General features: G+C 40.9%; 1 protein-coding gene across 1 annotated transcript in view; it reads right to left on the minus strand.

Annotated features, from left to right (window-relative positions):
* AKNAD1 (AKNA domain containing 1) overlaps positions 1–18118 on the minus strand; it is a 54754-nt gene that overhangs the window by 29914 nt on the left and 6722 nt on the right. Inside the window, exons 2-6 of the mRNA XM_044749225.2 lie at positions 10411–10526; positions 4435–5526; positions 2356–2395; positions 2052–2197; positions 1894–1956 (exon numbers count right to left, since the gene is read on the minus strand). Of these exons, the coding sequence (XP_044605160.2) occupies positions 1894–1956; positions 2052–2197; positions 2356–2395; positions 4435–5418 (1233 nt within the window). The 5' untranslated portion in view covers positions 5419–5526; positions 10411–10526. The remainder of the gene's footprint in view (positions 1–1893; positions 1957–2051; positions 2198–2355; positions 2396–4434; positions 5527–10410; positions 10527–18118) is intronic.

Here is an 18118-nt window from a genome sequence, read left to right on the forward strand (position 1 = left end):
GCCTTGAACTTTCAGGTCACTAGTCATCGGTCTCCTTTGTGGACCTCTTTTCTTTTACCTGCTCCTAGTTGCTGTTTCCCATGAGCCTATCCTTGGATTTCTTCACTGCTTACTCTGCATGTTTGCCTAGGCAGTCTCATCCACCCCATAGCTTCAACCCACAACTATACCCAAATTTACATTTCTGACCCAAACAACTCCTCTGAGATCCAGGTCCATTGCTCTAATTGCTTACCAGACCTCCAATTGGATGTCCCATAGGGACCTCAAAATGCCCCAAGCTCAACTTGACATCTTGCCTCCTGCCTGCCTCCCACACCCATTCTGAACTGGATCTTCCACTTTTATTCCTGACCTTGGTTGCTCACACGAGAAATCTGGAAGTCAGCCAAGCCTCCTCCCTTCCTTTATTCACCCCTTTCAGTCTGCCGCCACTTCCTTAAACCCTTAGATTTGTCCTCCTCTCCATCCTCATTGCCAGCCTTGGTTCAGGCCCTCATAACTTGTTGCCTGGGTTATGGCTTCCTAACCAGTCTCTGTGCCGACAGTCTTGCCCCCACGGTGCTCACCATTTCTCAACTTTAAATCCTCCATTGTTAGCCCATCACTCAACCTCAGGATAAAATCTAAACTCTTTAGCACGGTGTAAAGGCCTTTCATGATGTAGTCCTCATCTACCTCCCCAGCCTCCTCCCTTCCTCTTCACCGCATGTACCCTGAGCTCCACCTGGTCAATTACAGTGCCATCTAGTTCCTCACACTATCAGCACTTTCTTGTGGGCAATTGCACCTGCTGATTCCTTTTCCTAGAGCATCCATATTCCCCCTATAATGCCCAGCTCATAAGTCACTTCCAGGAAGCCTTTTAAAGTGCCTTGCTCTAATCGGCAAGGGTGAGCCTCTTCTAGGCTGCCGTTAGTATCATCTGTAACAATTCTCAAGCTGAATTTGTCTGTTTACCAGTCTGTTGTTCCTGGGAGACTATAAACTGCTTGAAAAAGAAATTGTTTCTTCATCTCCAAATCCCTAGTGCCTGTTACGGAGTCTGGGACATAGGAAGTAACTGATAAGTCTTTGCTGAATGAATGAATGAGTTATTTAATTAATCTGATGAATGAATGAATGAGTAATGACCTGTATCTCTTAACACTCAGGTCCTCCTGGTTTTTGTCTATGCTGTCTGGTTTCTGAAGCATAGGCTGCCCTGAGCTTTGCTTGTGTCCTTTACGTCAAGATTTCTGACCCCCTGCCTTGTTGCTGACCCAATGGCCTAAACTACATCTTCAACTTCGCACATTTCTGGCTTTACCAGTCTCAGCTTTTTGCCCCATTGCCATGCTCCACCCCCACTTCCCACGATCCTGGCACTAATGAACACGGCTGTAATGGTTACAACATAAATAAGTGATTTGATGAAATGCAACAACAAGCAAGGATGTGAAAGTCAAAGAGTTTGATCTGGAAAGCATAGCTTCAAGATAGAGTTTAAGTTTTCAAAGTTTTCTATTTTGAACGGCCAGATACCGCCATCTCTATAACCTGCACCCACAAGGACCCCCAACTACGGACAGGCTTGCCCTTTGTAACAGCTGACATGTTATTCTCTCGAACCTCCCATGGTGTCAGATTTACTATGGGGTGACTGATGACAAATAACAGTCATAAGGAATAGATCCCCTGAGAAAGAGAGAGGGCTAAATACACATAGAAATAGAATTTTAAGCTCTTTTAGCTTGTGTAACACAAAGATAGTTTAGTCTTCAGCAAGAAATATCCTGCCAGAGCATTTCCACTCCCACCAGTATAGAGAAAACTTGGGGATACAAAGTCATTTGTATTTACCCATGGCGAATTCTCTAATAAAGATTTAAAAAACTGGATAAAATTTATTACCAGCCTCTTGTCTTGAAAACGATAGGAAGAGTCCTGTGCTATGCTTTTGGAAAATTCTTGTATCTGCAGTGAAAAATGCAACATTTCATTAATGGCATGGTATCTTATGTTTAAATTTGGTTACTTTTATTGTTCATAATAAGCTTTAAAGGTATTACTTTAGTCTTCAGTTGATCAGTCTGTTCTTTTAACTTCTGACACATCTGTTTCCCTTGGGATATCTTTTGAAATATACAAGAACTTGAGGAAGGGTCTTTCTGAGAAGCTGATGACAACTTAAAGAGACTTGTCTCAGGTTTTAGTCCTATATAAGAGAGAATAAATTTTGGCCACCATTCATCCCAACTCCATTGCAGTTTTATTAACTACTGAAAAGAGAAGTCTGTGTCAATCACCACCATTTGTTATTAAAAAGTTTTCAAAATGTATATCTAAATCAAAGAAGTTTAAAAACACGAATACCTGTGAGATGTTCTTGGTGGATACGTATTGTGGGTTCCATCTGCACAATTAAAGGATAAGAAAACATTACTGTTGATACTGATCAACGACGCCATTACTCAGAATGACCTGATGTTATGGTCATTGTGGAGGCAGCCCAGTGTTGCATCAAAAGCTGGGGCCCTGATGCCAAGGTTGAATTCCATTCTGGCACTTATCTGCCGGGTGACCCAGGGCAATGACTGCATCATGGTTAACCTCAAATTCCTCAGCAGTAAAACAGTAATAGAATCTACCTCATAGGATTGTTATGAGGATTAAATGTTAAGTATTTGCCATAATATTTGGCACATGGTAAGTATTCAATATCTGCTAGCTGTTACTACTATCCTATTTGATACTACTCCGTGGAATGCTCAAACATTTCTCCTAAAACTAGACCATAAGATCCACGAGGGCAAGAACCATTGTTGAGCTCATCACCAGCTCTATTGCTGGTGCTCTCACTAACACCAAACACACGACAGCTGCATTCTGGACAGTAACATAAAACAGTATGCATTAAGTTCCAAAACGTGTGTCAAGATAGTAATTGTTTATACAGGACGCGTTTCTACTCACCACAGGCTAACTGGACAGGAGTTTAAACTCCAAAGTGATTCACCATGAGGGTCTCCCATTGTTCCCAACACATAAAGTTCAGAAACACACTAGCGCCAGAGAGCTAAATGGTAGTGGTCAAACTAGACTAAGGTTATTATGAGTACCTTAATTATATGATGGATATGGAGACGATAGAGTCCAGTTCACCAACCTGAATTGACAGGACTAGAGTAAATCAGACTCCTGACTTCAGACTCCCACTGCCAGAGGGAGATGAGCCTGATATCCATTCTGCTCCTACTAACAACACCGGGGCTCTGAGAACTGTGCACACCCAGGGGTGTTCTCCTGCAAGCAGAATGGGGAACCCTGAGACTTCCCAATGTCACAGGGTGCAGATTTCTCCAAGACTTAGAGAAGCATCCCAGTCAGGCCGGGGGTGTGTGTGTGCATGGGTTCTGCTGAAACTCCCCAGAGCATTCAGTTGAAAGAGAAGGGAGTTAAAGTATGAAGGGGTGGAAATGGAAACAGAGAGTGTTGTTCAGTCCAGGATGCCCTTCATATAGGGCTTAAAAAAAAAAAGTGTATAGTCCTGGAAAAGTGCCAGAAAACTAAAATATATACTTTGATCATTAATATGAATTTTCCCAGCTACTGAACCTCAAATAATCAACAAGACCCTGAGCCTCAGCATGTTGGGAAGTTGGGTAGGTAGATGGGAAGATGGGGAAAAGAGAAATAATATACATTAGGCATTAACAAAATTAATAGTTACCAATATAACAATCTTGGAATAGGTTAAAAAGATCTTAATTCAATCCAATTTAGCATTAATAACTAAGGGCATAACATATGCCAGATCCAAAGCCAGGCCTCTGGAGGAAGTTAGGTAATGGAAAGATAAAGACAAGATTGCTGCCCTCTAGTTTTCAAATTTAGTGGAAGCAACAGATATTCCCAAATTATTATGATTCACAGCAGGCTGAGATAAACGCTCTGACAGCATACGGAAAAAACAAGGATGAGAAAGATTGTCACTGGGGGGACCTGAAAAATTCTGTGGCCAACGGGGACTTGAAGGAGGCCATGAAAACAAGCAGGTCTCTGGTAAGCAGAGACGGGATTTTCCATGTAAGGCAGGAGCTCAGAGAGTTCAGGGCCTAAGGAGAGGTTGGGGGACCAGCCAGGTAACTGAGAATGACTCCTGGGGAAGGGGCCCTAAGTTTAGAAGGGTAGGATAAAGCAAAAATAATGGGGAAACTCAAATTCCAAGTCAAAGAATTTGGATTTTATTCTATTATGTGTTGTTGTTAGTCTGGCCCCTGATCTTCCCATCAGGACGCTCCCTGAGCTTCTGAGAGGTCAAGGCACTCAGCCAGAACTAGAACCCAGAACCTCAGAGCTAGAACTCAGTTTCATGTGCCTTCCAAAGACACACACTGATACAGATGAGTGGGGGCCCTGATTATACATTTCCTGGAGACTACTGTTACTTACCTCTATCTGTTGCGATGGTTCAGTAGTCTTCATTTTCGGCTCTTGTATTTCAACACAATTTGACCTAGACATGTTTTCTAAAATATCTTGCATAATAGCTGACTTATATCTCCAGTTAGGAGAAAAGTTGGCTTGTTTATCTATTGTAATTGGTTCCTCAATTATGCTACTTTTAGGGATTTTTACTTTGGGAGCAACCTTAGAGAAATCAGAGAGCAGGCAATGAACTTGATCTTGGCCATGTTTAAACCCATTGCCTGAACTTGCTTTTTCAGTCTGCTGTTTCTGGGGTGTCTGCCCTTGGCAACTTTTTTGTTTATCACTTGGACTCTCGGTTTTAGTTGGAAAATTTGACTTTTCTTGCTGGCTGCTGTCTCCAGACAGCTCTTCTACATCAGAGCTGTTTCCTTCTGTCGTGGTTGGAGAACAAGTGGGCTTATTGCTGTTTTCATCATCCGCTTTGGGGTTGAGTTGGTCAGTGAGTTCTGGGGTTTGTTCTTTTGGCCAAGAATGCTTAACATACTGCAAAATAATGTTTTTAATAATAGTTTCATCAAAACTGTCAGCATTAGAGATCTCTGGGAGAGTTTCACAATTAATGCCTTGACCTTTTAAGAATTCCTCTTTAGAAAGATGATGGAGTAAAATATCAGAAATGTTTGACTTTGCAGGGTGTCTTTTATCAGCTGGAATATGAAGATTTACGGTGCATTGTTTCTCTTCATTACAGTTTCTGTTGACAGCATCTTCAGTCATTTTATCCAGAGACATGGCCATGTCTTCGTTCCTGCAAGTCTCCTTATGTGTAGTCTTTTCTTGAGGGTCATCTATCACTAAAGTAATTTGATTTGAGACATCAAGGATGTCATTTTTTGAGGTAAAATTGCAATCACTGTATATCTTAACTTGGGAGAAATCTCCATCATAAGGCAAATCCTCCTGTTGCTTAGAAGTTGTATCTTCTGAGAAATCAGCTTCATCCATGTATGTGCAGCCTGACCTCCTTTGTCCTTTGCAGCCTGGTCTTGATGTTCTCAATTGTAAGAGTAGATCTTCTGGTTTTCATGGATTGTCTTCATTGTGTGTCCCATTCTGTGCAAAACGAGAGGAGCCTCGTTGTTAAATATATCGGAATAATGTGTGTAACTATGCTTATCCTGGTGTCTATGCCAGAACAAAATGGATGCTTCTCATTTAGAGAAATTCACTTATAAACATGAAGGCAGAAAGCTCAGTCAAGAGCTAACTCATTCTAAATACCATATTAACATAATCAGTGGTATATAAGCAAGGAATTCAAAAAAGAGAGGGCGCAGGTTTTAAATTTTTCATTCATTAAACTTTGAGGGAGACATTGGTCTCTAATTAACGACCAAATATTTATCAAATTTTTAATATAAAAATCTTTAATATATTTAATATATAAATATTTATGAAATATTTATCTTAGGAAATGCTATTTGGAATTTCTTCTGAAATGGGAACTTGGGATGCAAGTAAAGGATTGATTTTTTAAAGTACCGTGGCAGTCCCCTGTCCACACATCACTGGTGGGCCTCCATGTTGTGTGGCACTGAAAGTTGGCTCAGCGCAAACAAAACCACCATCCTTCTCTGTTCTGGTGCTTTTTCATCTGTCCCTCCAGACATTCTGGTCCCCTTCTCCTGATTTTCCCTCGTTTGTGGGAGAAAGGCACAGAAAGACTGACAGAAATACGAACAAGGAATAAAAAGGCCTTTTGAACACCTGAAGGCTAGTCTGCCACTAGGTATCCCTCCTCTGATTAGAACCCAGGCAGAACCCAGTCAGAGAGGATGCCTTGCTCTGAGCAGTCACAACAAACTGCCACAGTCTAGTGGTAGCAGTATAATTTGGGGATACTCCTGAAAATGGTCAGAGCAAAACCAGCTGCCATTTGGTATGTCTTTTTTCTTTTAAATAAAACTGAAAACATCCATTTGGATAGCTCTTCTTGATTTGTGAACATTCAGGACAACTCCCTTTAGAAGTAGTGAAATTTCCTCCGGTTTTAGGCGGAGTAACTGAGGCTCTGACTCAAGCAGGGGACCCGCAGTCACCGGCCGGCCTCCCTTGCTCACGTAATGACGGAGTTGGATGAGCGGATCTCTGAGGTCCTCTCCCCATCTACGTTTTTATGAGTCTGTGAACTTGTGATTTATTAGGCAGCCCAAAAAGCTAAAGTAATATGTTTGACCAAATAATTGAACTAAATTCTCCAAGAAAAAAGGAGCACAAACTAAATGTGGTAAAGACGTCTATAAAGCATTGTTCAAAAATCTTAATTTATAGATATGTACCAATGTTAGAAAACTCAAGTCAAAAAGACATTTTGTTTAAAGCAGTAGAGATAGATGAAGAGAGAGCAGAATCACTATAGGATTACTTTTAAATCATTTACAGTATCTAATATTTACTGTCAAGTGTGGTATATCTTCATGAACAGAATTACAGGCTGCTCCAACCCAAGTTGAAGAACCAGGGAAATCTTTCCCAGGAAAGTCAAAAGCCCAGTGGGAGAGCAGGTGATGCGAGACCTGGGTTTGAATTCTGGCTTCTCTGCTCATTAGCTACATACCATCGGGCAAGTTACTTAACTTTTCTGAGTCTTAGTTTCCTCCTCTGAAAAACAGTAATAATAATACTTAGTTCACAGGTTTGGTAGATGAACATGAGATAATGCATGTGAAGCTCTTGGCGTAGTGCTTGGTATAAGTGAACGTTCAATAAATGTTGCTTAAAAATGAAAGACGCAACCAATCTCAGTGCTGGAATACTGGAGAATGCCCGGGTGCAGAAGGCTGGGTACTCTTTATCTACGGGGCTAGTTAAAGGATAAAGGAAGAAATGGCATATATCATCTCTATAAGGGCTTTAAAACTATTTTTAAAAATCTACCTGTAAATGTATACAATGTTTGATGGTGAAAACTATCACTAAATGATTTTAACAAAAATTTAAATGTTTAATAAAACATTGTCTAAGACATCCAAATGGCCCACAGGTACATGAAAAAATGCTCAACATCACTAATCATCAGGGAAATGCAAATCAAAACCACAATGAGATATCACCTCACACCTGTTAGAATGACTATCATCAAGAAGACAAGAGATAACAAATGTTCTCGAGAATGTGGAGAAAAGGGACCCGTTGTGCACTGTTGCTAGGAATGTAAATTGGTGCAGCCACTATGGAAAACAGTATGGAGGTTCCTCAAAAATTTAAAAGTACATGTACCCCTATGTTCATCGCAGCACTATTCACAGTAGCCAAGACATGTCAACTATTCAAGTGCCCATCAACTGACGATTGGATAAAGACAATGTGGTGTATATATATACAATGGAATACTACTCAGCCATAAAAAAAGACAAGTTCATCCTATTTGCAACAACATGGAAAGACCTGGAGGGAATCATGCTTAGCAAAATAAGCCAGACTGAGAAAGACAAACACCAGATGACTTCACTCATATGTGGAATATAAACAAGCACATGGACAAAAAAGCAGTTCAGTGGTTACCAGGAGAAGTGGTTACCAGGTGGGCATAGGGGGTGAAGGGGAGCACCTCTATGTGGTGACAGACAAGAAATAACGTACAACTGGAATTTCACAATGATGTAAACCATTATGAACTCAAATTTTTTTTTAATTACAAAAAAAAAGAGTTAAAATTAGATCTACCATATGATCTGTCAGTTCCACTTCTGGGTGTATACCCAAAGGAAATGAAAACAGGATCTCAAAGAGATATCTGCGTTCCCATGTTTGCTGCAACACTATTCACAACAGTCAAGATACGAAAACAACTTAAGTGCTCATCAGCGGGTGAATGGATAAAGAAAACGTGATAAATATGTATACAATGAAATATTATTCAGCCATGAGAAAGAAGGACATCCTGCCATTTGCAACAACGTGGATGGACCTTGAGCACAATAGGCTAAGTCGGCCAGAGAAAGACAAGGACTGTATGATATCACTTTTATGTGGAATCAAAAAGCCAAACTCATAAAAACGGAGAGTAAAATGGTAGTTACCAGGGGATGGGGTCGGGGAGGGATAGGATAGATATTGTTTAAGGGCACAACAACTCGCAACGAGTAATAAATAACCCCTAGAGATCTAATGCACAGTATAGTGAATAGAGACAACAATACTGTGTTATAATCATCAAACTTGCTAAAAGATTAGAACCTAGTTATTCCAAACACTAAAAAGAAACAATAATTAGGTAACATGATAGAGGTGCTAATTATCGCTATAATGGCAATCATATCATGATATACAAATGTATCATTTATACACATTAACATGTTGTACACCTTAAAATTACACAATGTTATATGTCAAATATGTTTCAATTAAAAAAACGTTGTCTAATTTTTGAGGGAAAAAAAGAGAATCTTTAAGTGCCTACAGGGAAAAGAGAAAAGAAAGATGAATTCTAGTTTTGTAGGACTTTTAATGACCTAAGCTACAGCCCCAAACTCATCTCATGCCTTCCTTGTATCCTGAGGTGCTTATTGGTGAGCTCTATGAACTTCTTGCTAAGGAAAAAAAGACCCTTTGTTAGCCAGATCCTAGTTTCTAAAGTATCATTCCATTTAAACTGATAAAATTTAATTTTTGCTATGACTCTTAAGAAAAAAAGAGAGATGGCCAAGATAAGCCAGAAACCTGAGAAACTCTCTCATTACACACAGGAAAACAACTTCTGTTATTATTATTGTTATTGTCATTTTTTTATGTCCCTGCAAACTATCAAAAGGATTTCTTCTGTAAAAGAACAATCTACATCCTTAGCGTTGTAACGAACCCCTTACAGGCAGCTGGAAGGAACTGGAACATCTCCCCACGTCAATACCCAGCTCAATCTTGAAGTTCAAAGGCGCATCTGAAGAGATTCTGGTCAGAACCCAACAGAATCTTTCTATAGAACCCGATTTGGTTTACTGAGTTCAGGTGAGCACATTTGGGGCCACGACAGCTTATGCAGCCATACTGACCATTATGTGCTCAGCAATAGCTCACAAATCACCCTGAGCATGAGCACTTTGAGCAAATGCAGCCAGCACCTCCCAGGGACCCAGCCCTGTGAAAACACTTCAGTCTGGGCCCAGAGCAGGGGTGAAGAACAAGGGGCTCACTATGCTGATGGCTCTTCCTTGTGTGGTCTATGTTAGTATGAAGTCTGAATTTAGTGTTGAAGTGCTGACTTAAGCTCACCAATTTGCCTAGTGTAAGAGAAGAAGGATAACCATGTTGGGATGACAGGGAATTTGATGGAATCAATTAAGAGTGTCTATAGATGGGAAAACCAAAACTCCTTAGTGATTAGAGGTCAAAGATGATCAGTGAATCACTGTTTCTGGCTGGTAAGTGATATTTGTTCTATTCACTAAGCCCATTTATTATTATTATTGTTACCATTATTATCTTAGTAATACAAATGGTATTTATCATATCGGTGGACTGTCTCCATATTCAAAGGAAAACTGAGGAGCCATGTGCCTGTGACAAGCTCTTAACTTCATCCCCAATACCCTCTCTTCTGTGTTTAGACCTCTGGTACCTCCAGACAGGGTGTATATGACCAGAGATAGAGGAGAAAGCAGGCGTTGTTTCCACGCACCCTCCCCTGCCTCCTCCACTAAAGTACCAGCCACTTAATACTCTCAGGTCCTGAACCTCACTCTTCTAAGATCAACCCTACAGACTGTAATGAAAATAGGATTTGACTCCTGGAGGCAATGATTCAACATCCAAATTCTTCTTACTCCTTTATATGTGTATCATTAAGAATGCGAATAGATGACAGTTGGGAGCTTTAAGTACACGATCCAACAATATTTTGTACTGCGAAAAGCAATGTGCTGCTCTGAGTCTTCAACCAACACCCGCTTCAGTCAACACAAAGAGGTTAAGACAACAGCAGTAGCAATAGAAACTCACCTCCATCTTGGGGTCTCTGGACATCATGGAGTGAACTGGTCGAAGGGCCTTGTAATACAGAGGAGCAATCCTTTAATTCCAAATCATGTTTCTTTTTTTTAATAGTTGGAAGTCAGCTGCAAATGAATAATAGAACAATAAGTGAGCTTCAATGTCATGGTGTGTCTCCTTCTTCTGGGCTTCCTTCAATTGCAAGAAATCAGCCCTGAAGACCACATAGGGAACTTCTGATGTGATCTAAACTTGTCTTTATTATTTTTTTAATCTTTTAAGGGCATTCAAAAATACTTAGTTTGACTCTGTTTTAATTTTCAAATTCTCTCCCTCTATTCCTAGCTCAAGATTTCTATTTACCCATGAAAGCAAATAGGAGATGGTTCAGAATAGCATGTCCTTAGGCCACGCCCAGAGGTCAGGTATTCGTGGATTTTGTATCCCGTGTACCGTGTTTCTAGATTAAAATATTTCCAAAGGTAATGTGATACAAGCTCCCGCTGCAATGACTGCATTTGATTACACTCTGGTAATCCTACCAGCTAACTTTATCTCAGAAACGTGGGGTGCCCACAAATGCAATGTCTGTAACTGTATCCATATACTATTCAGCGTGGGAGTCTGGCTTCATCCTGTTATTGTTGAGTGGCAGAAGGAAGACACTCTGATGGAGCAGCAAATCAACCCAATACTCCCTTGGGAACCAGATGGATATATTATTTATAGTCAGTCTTAGAGACATAGGCCTTCCGTGAACGTGCATGAATTTGATGACCAGCTGTTACAAATTATTTATCCTGAAACTATTTCAAAAGTCAGAACAAAAAATCTTTGAAACTGTGAACAAACCAGTATTTGGCAAAGCTTCTTCTCAGTGTCCTACCAGCAGACTTTGCCGATTTTTTTTGCCTTTTGGGGGTCAGCACTGTCTTTTTATCCAATTTTCCCATTGATATAGCCACGTAATCATCACAAGTTGTCTAATTTGTACAGTAAACCATGGACCTTTGCTGTACTTTGGGAACCTTTAGAAAACTCTTACCAATTGATGTTCTAAAAATACTTCTAATGACAAATTTGAAAAGACACTGATTTAAAGAAGTATATATATATATTTTTAAATCTCATCCCTTCCTTAAACTTTCTAGTATAAGTTTGGCAACCTCTGTCTGGAGATAAGAAGGGCCAGAATATTTTAGGAAATTTTTTTCTCTTTTATCTAAAGACTTATCCCTCTCTCCCTGACCTTCCATCCCCTGCCTAAAGAAGGAACACTGACCTGAAATTATAATTAAAAAATAATAATAAGGAATAAAATCTCAAACATATTGTACATTGATGCCTGATCTGTGCTCCTCAGAATGATTTCTAAAAGTTACCATTTTGACTAAAAGTTTGTCCTTGCATTAGAAAAAAAAAATCTAAAGGATGACTCCCAAAATCTCTCTGTGGTGTGATTACAGAAAATAAATTTTATTTTCTTATTAGAGCTGTTCCTTCATTTATTAAACAAATATTTATTGAACACACCTACTAGGTGCAAGGCACTACGCTAGGTCCTGGATTGAAAAGGAAATAACAGAAATTGGTTAGGAGTGTGGACTTTGGTGCCAGACTGGGTTTGTAGCTTGGCTCCGCTACTCTCTAGCTGTACAACTTTGGGCAAGTTGTTTAACTTCTCTGTTCCTCTGTAAAATGTTCATCTCTACATTGTCTGTCCATCCATTTGTTCGTCTGTAAAGCGAGGATATTAATAGCACACATAGGGTTGTGCGGATTATGGGAGTTAGTTTTTTAAATCATCACCTACATAGCACTATTTGCCTTACACTGTTCTAAGCACTTTACAAATATTAATTCATTACTTGCATGCAAAGGATTTAGAATATTGTATATTATAAATGGCGGTAAGTGCTATGAAGGTTAGGAGAAGGAAGGAAAACTTTCTTGAGAGAGGACAGGCAGGGAAAGGCTCTCTGAGGACCTGTTTTTCAACCTGGAGCCTGAAGGATGCAAGCCAGCCATGAAAGGGTCGGGGCAGAACGTTCTGGGCAGAGGGGCACGTGTGAAAAAAAACTTTGTGTATTGGGAAGCTGAAGGGAGCTAGCGTGAAGATTAAAGAAATGAATGTCTTTGAGATATAAGCCATATTTTGGAGGAAAAATCAACAGAACCTGACAATTTGCTTGTAGAGGTAGGTGAAGGTGAGGGAGGAATTAATCCTGACTCCTTGCTCATGCTTTCTTGCATTGTCCAAGTATTTTATAATAAAGTTCATTTGAACCAATAAGAAAATGACCCCAAAGAGCAAAGCACATGAATCAATAGAAAAGGAAATACATGTAGCATTTAAAAATATGAAAAGATGATTATCTAAATACGTGGAAAGATGGTCACCTTCATTAGAGCACATTGTTCTATAGTTTAAACATACTTGTAGCCAACTACCATTTGCTGAGTACTTATGAGCCACGTACCATAGTTGTCTAACCCTCGTTCAGGCACCTCGTGCTCTGGGGACAGCAGAACACGAGTTTGAACCCTGGTTTTGCCACTTTCTAGATTCATAATTTTGGGCAATTTACCTAACTTCTCTGAGCCTTATTTTCCTACTTTATAAAAAGTAGGAAAAAGTGGTGATGACATCTCTACCTCAAAGGGTTAATATAAGAATGAAATAAGATAATGCATTTACTTAGTTCAGTGTCTGTCAGGCAGTACGTCCAATAAATGGCAGCCATTACAATGTAACCTGAGTCCTAATGCAGTATAAATCCTCCTCCACCCTCACCCCAAGATGAATAATCCTGATGAACCAGTTGTGTATTCAGAAATGTGTGCAGATAGTAATGCTCTCTAAATAAATGCGGCATAGTGGAGCTGGATGATGCCTATTTGAGCTTTAACACATGCATGGGGTTTAGAACAGTGTACGGCACATAAAGTCTGAGAAATACTAGCTGTAAAAAATTATTATTGGGGCTAGCCCTGTGGCCAAGTGGTTAAGTTCACGCACCCCACTTCGATGGCTCAGGGTTTTACAGTTCAGATCCTGGGCGTGGACCTAGCACCGCTCATCAGGCCATGCTGGGGTGGCATCCCACATGCCACAACTAGAGGGACCTACAACTAGACTATACAACGATGTACAGGGGGGCTTTGGGGAGGAGGGAGAAAAAAAAAGAGGAAGATTGGCAATACGCTCAATCGTTAAAAAAAATTATTATTAACTGTTACATAAAATATCTCTTTCAGAGGCCGGGCTGGTGGCACAGAGGTTAAGTTCGCACGTTCTGCTTCGCCAGCCTGGGGTTCGCTGGTTCAGATCCAGGGTGCGGACATGGCACCAACTGGCAAGCCATGCTGTGGTAGGCGTCCCACATATAAAGTAGAGGAAGAGGGGTACAGATGTTAGCTTAGGGCCAGTCTTCCTCAGAAAAAAAACAGGGGGATTGGCAGCAGGTGTTAGCTCAGGGCTAATCTTCCTCAAAAAAAAATCTCTTTCAGTACTTCAGAATTTTAGCTTTTTAGTCATTCGGTATGGTTTTATATAAGAAACAAGGATTTGAAATGTAAATCTGTTATAAATTATGCCTTTATAGAAAAATGTTAGCTCACACTTTTTCCCTAGTCTCTTTCTTGTAAAAAGCATAAAGCTCTTTAAATACTAATCAGACACCCCCCAACATGATTATGAAGTAAATATTATCTAATCCAATATTGAAATGCCAACTGTTATTGGACAATTTTAGCGGCTATATTAAAATACCGGAAGTGACAACCATACAAAGGTAAACAACACTCAACATTCAGCCTTTTATGATAGGCTTGTGCAGGCTTAATAAACATTAATTAATTAAGACTCCCAACACCACGGTGAGGTATTTCTTCACCCTCTCAAGCAACATCATCATCTCGGAGCTGGAACCTCAGTACAGTGCTAAGCAATTTAGGACCGGAAATAATTACTTGCTCAAAAGATAACAGCACTTTGCATCTAAATAACACTTTTTAACCAAGAGCATCCAGCCACATTACAAACTCTAATTAAACGCTCTCAGAGACTTGTAAGTATCTCCCTATAACCTCGTGGAACAGATGGAAGGAGAGAAAGAAATTTAGCCAAAATGACACAGCCAGTCACTGGCATCGAGGATTTAGTCCCTTTGATTCAAGTGTTGGGTGGGAAGTGAGGAAAGCAAAGCTTTATTGAGGGCCTGCTTTGTGTATCATCTCATCAATCGTCTCCACAGCCCCCCTCGGTGAATTCTGTATCATCCTTCCTTTAAGACAGGGAACGAGCTCAGAGGAGCAGCTAGGATGGGTCGTTTGATCCCAAAGCTGCCTTGCTTTCACTCCTATTAGACCACTTGTCAAAAAGTAGAAGAAGAAAGAGAGGTGTTCAGACTCACCAGCGTTATATATTTTTTTTACAGGATTGGTAATTATATCAGTTTTCTATTGTTGCTATAATAAATCATCGCAAACTTAGTGGCTTAAAACATCACAAATTTGTTGTCTTTCAGTTGTGGAAGTCAGAAGTCTGAAAATGGGTTTCACTGAGCTAAAATCAAGGTGTCGGAGGGCTGCATTCCCTCTGCAGGCTTTGGGGAAGAATCCATTTCTTTGCCTTTTTCAGCTTCTAAAGATTGCCTGAATTCCTCGGCCTGTGGTCCCTTCCTCCATCTTCAAAGCCGACATCACAGCATCTTAAAATCTCTTCTAGACTCTGACCCTCTGGCCTCCCTCTTTCACTTTTAAGGACCCCTGTGATTAAATTGATAATACGCCCAGATAATCCAGGATAGTCTCTTCACCTCAAGATCCTTAACTTAATCACACCTGCAAAGGCCGTTTTGAATGTAAAGTAACATCTTCACAGTTTCCAGGGATCAGGACAGGGACATCTTTGAAAGATGTTATTTTGCTTACCACAGTACTCTTTTATAATTTGGAGAATTCTTAGAAAACTGGATTTATGCCTTATCATGTCATCCCTAAGCAGCATCTCTTGTAGACTCTAGAGGGGATGGTGGCCTCCAAAGCCCTTCCTAATGGGGAGCTTGGTCAGACAGCAAATTTGTTGAAACATAGTAAATACTGTAGGAGAGCGTACCTCAAAAATGAAAAGTTCTAAAAAATAAAAAATAACTATTGATACATGCAACTACATGGATGAATCTCAAAATAATTATGCTGCTTGAAAGAAGCCAGACCAAAAAAAAGAGTACATACTGTATGATTCCATGTAAGTAAAAGTCTACAAAATGCCAACTAACATAGAGTGAAAGACAGCAGATCGGTGGTTGCCTGGGGTTGGGGTGGAGGGGTGGTGAGGACTTACCAAGAGGCAGGGGGAAATTTTTAGGGGTGATGGATATGTTGATCATGGTGATAGTTTCACAGGTGTATACACATGTCATACAAATTTTAGAACTTAACAAATTATGCACTTTAAACATGTGCTGTTTATTATATTATATTAGTCAGTTAGAGCTCAATAAAATGTTAAAAAATAACAATACATAAAAAAAACTTTAAAATCCTCCAAGGCACACAGGAACTGCGTAAGCGAGGTTATAGAGCCCGAGAGAAACTTGTGTCACACTGCAGTAACCTTATCTATATAGCTCTTCAGAAAACTCTTAAATACCTCATTCAGATGGTATCATTTCAGGACGATTGAATATTTGCAAGTATAACACATTTTGGAGTTTATTTTGCATATTATCTAAGCTCCTTAGCACGGCATATGAGGCCTTTGTGAACTGTGGCTGCCAACCTCTCCAACCTGTCTTCCTGCCACACCTTGACTTGAAATTCGTGCTTCAACAATGCCAGGCTATTTATAGCTCCCCAAGCTCACCTGGCGTTTTATGTCTCCATGTCTTTTCGTGTGCTGCTGTCCTCCCCGCCTGGAATGCCCTCCCTCCCTGGCCTCCTCATCCAGGAGAGGTCATTACTTCCTCCTCCGCCACCTCCGTCGGTTGTTCAAGCTTCCTCGGTTACCCTTTCCCCACCATATTGTAATTAATTGTTTCACATCTGTCTCTGTCACTAGCCTATCTGTACTCCCAACCTTGGCATATAGCAGAGGCTCAATAGTTACTGCACGGAATTGGGAATGCTCCCAGTCTGTCATAGAGACAAACATCAGAGCCATTGGGATGTCTGTAGGGAAGGTTATCCACCAAAAGAGGAGTTTGGATGTTGATAGGTGAAGGGGTCAAGCATGGTAATGACATTGATGGCAATGACACTCCTGCAGCCCAAACAAGAGCCATGATTCTCAACAGGATGCGGGACCACACTAGGGGACCTCAGAAACGCGTGTGGTGTTTTTGGTGGACTGGGCAGGAGGGACGCTGCTGCTGGCATTTAGTACCTGGAGGCGAGGGCGGAGGTTAGGTACAGAGCAGTCCTGGACAAAGAAGAATTATCACATCCAAAGTGCCAGCAGGGCCTTCACTAAGCAACACTGCTCAAGGGGCCGCCCCGTGGCCAAGTGGTTAAGTTCGCGGGCTCCGCTTCCGTGGCCCAGCGTTTTGCTGGTTCAGATCCTGGGCGTGGACATGGCATCATTCATGAAGCCATGCTGAGGTGGCGTCCCACATGCCACAACTGGAAGGACCTACAACTAGAATATACAACTATGTACTGGGGGGCTTTGAGAAGAAGAAGAAGGAGAAAAAGAAACACTGCTCTAAAGATAAAACGTGTTTTCTCTGTGAAGGCCGAAAATACTCCTCTTCCTTAGTGTTTCAGGTGAGCGTGAGGTAGAGTGGGTGAAGGACCAGAATCCTCTCCCTCAGCTCCAAGCGCTCACTCTCCTTGGCCCTGCCGCCTCACCAGCCAGGTTTCCCTCTGCCCTCTTATGCTTGGCACTTCATTTCTTTTGTTCCTCAAACACCCTGTCTCCTTCCCACCTTAGGGCCTACCCTTCATGCTGTTCCTTCTGCCTAAAGCGTCTGCCCCACCTTCCTCCTTTCTACCTGGTTGTTTCCTACTTGTCCCTTAGCATGTCACTCCCTCCAGAACCTTCCCTCATCTCCTGTACTAGGTTTGGTTCCCCTGATATAAGCCTTCAGAGCACTCTGTGTATCTCTTTAACGGCATTTATCACAGTTAGAAAATACTTGTGAAAGGAAGGAGAGGAAGGAAGAGGGGGGGAAGGGGGGCAGGGAGGGAAGGAAGACCCATTTGACAGCTTGAGGAGAGTGGAAAGAGCACACGTTTTAAAAAACCAGACTCTTAGTTCTGCTCCTTATTAACTGAGGACCTTGGATAAGTTATCTAAGAGATTTGAACCTCAGTTTCCTCATCCACAAAATGGGGATAAAGAGTGTTTGCAGAGAATAAATGAGATGAATATATGGAGTGCCTTGTTCAGTGTCTGACACATGCGGGGTGCTCAATAAATGTCACATCTTTTTTGCCTCTCTCCCTCCTCTTCCCCTAACATAAGGGCCTGTAAATATAGAAATTTAAGTGAGAAAGCTGGACTTAAAAAGCCTTTATCCTCAGCTAGATAGAGAGGAGAACATCTACAAGCCTTCTAAATGACTTCAAGAGGCTCTGAGAACTCACAAATGTCTTAAAGAAAGCCTGTAGTCAGGGGGTGGCCAGATGTAATGGGTTGTGAGGAGAAGCAATAAAGAGACATCACAGACACTGATGTGGTAGTGTTACTCAATATTCTTAAAAGATCTACTCT

This window comes from Equus asinus, chromosome 16 (genome assembly GCF_041296235.1).
Source record: "Equus asinus isolate D_3611 breed Donkey chromosome 16, EquAss-T2T_v2, whole genome shotgun sequence".
In the NCBI taxonomy this organism is placed as follows: Eukaryota; Metazoa; Chordata; class Mammalia; order Perissodactyla; family Equidae; genus Equus; species Equus asinus.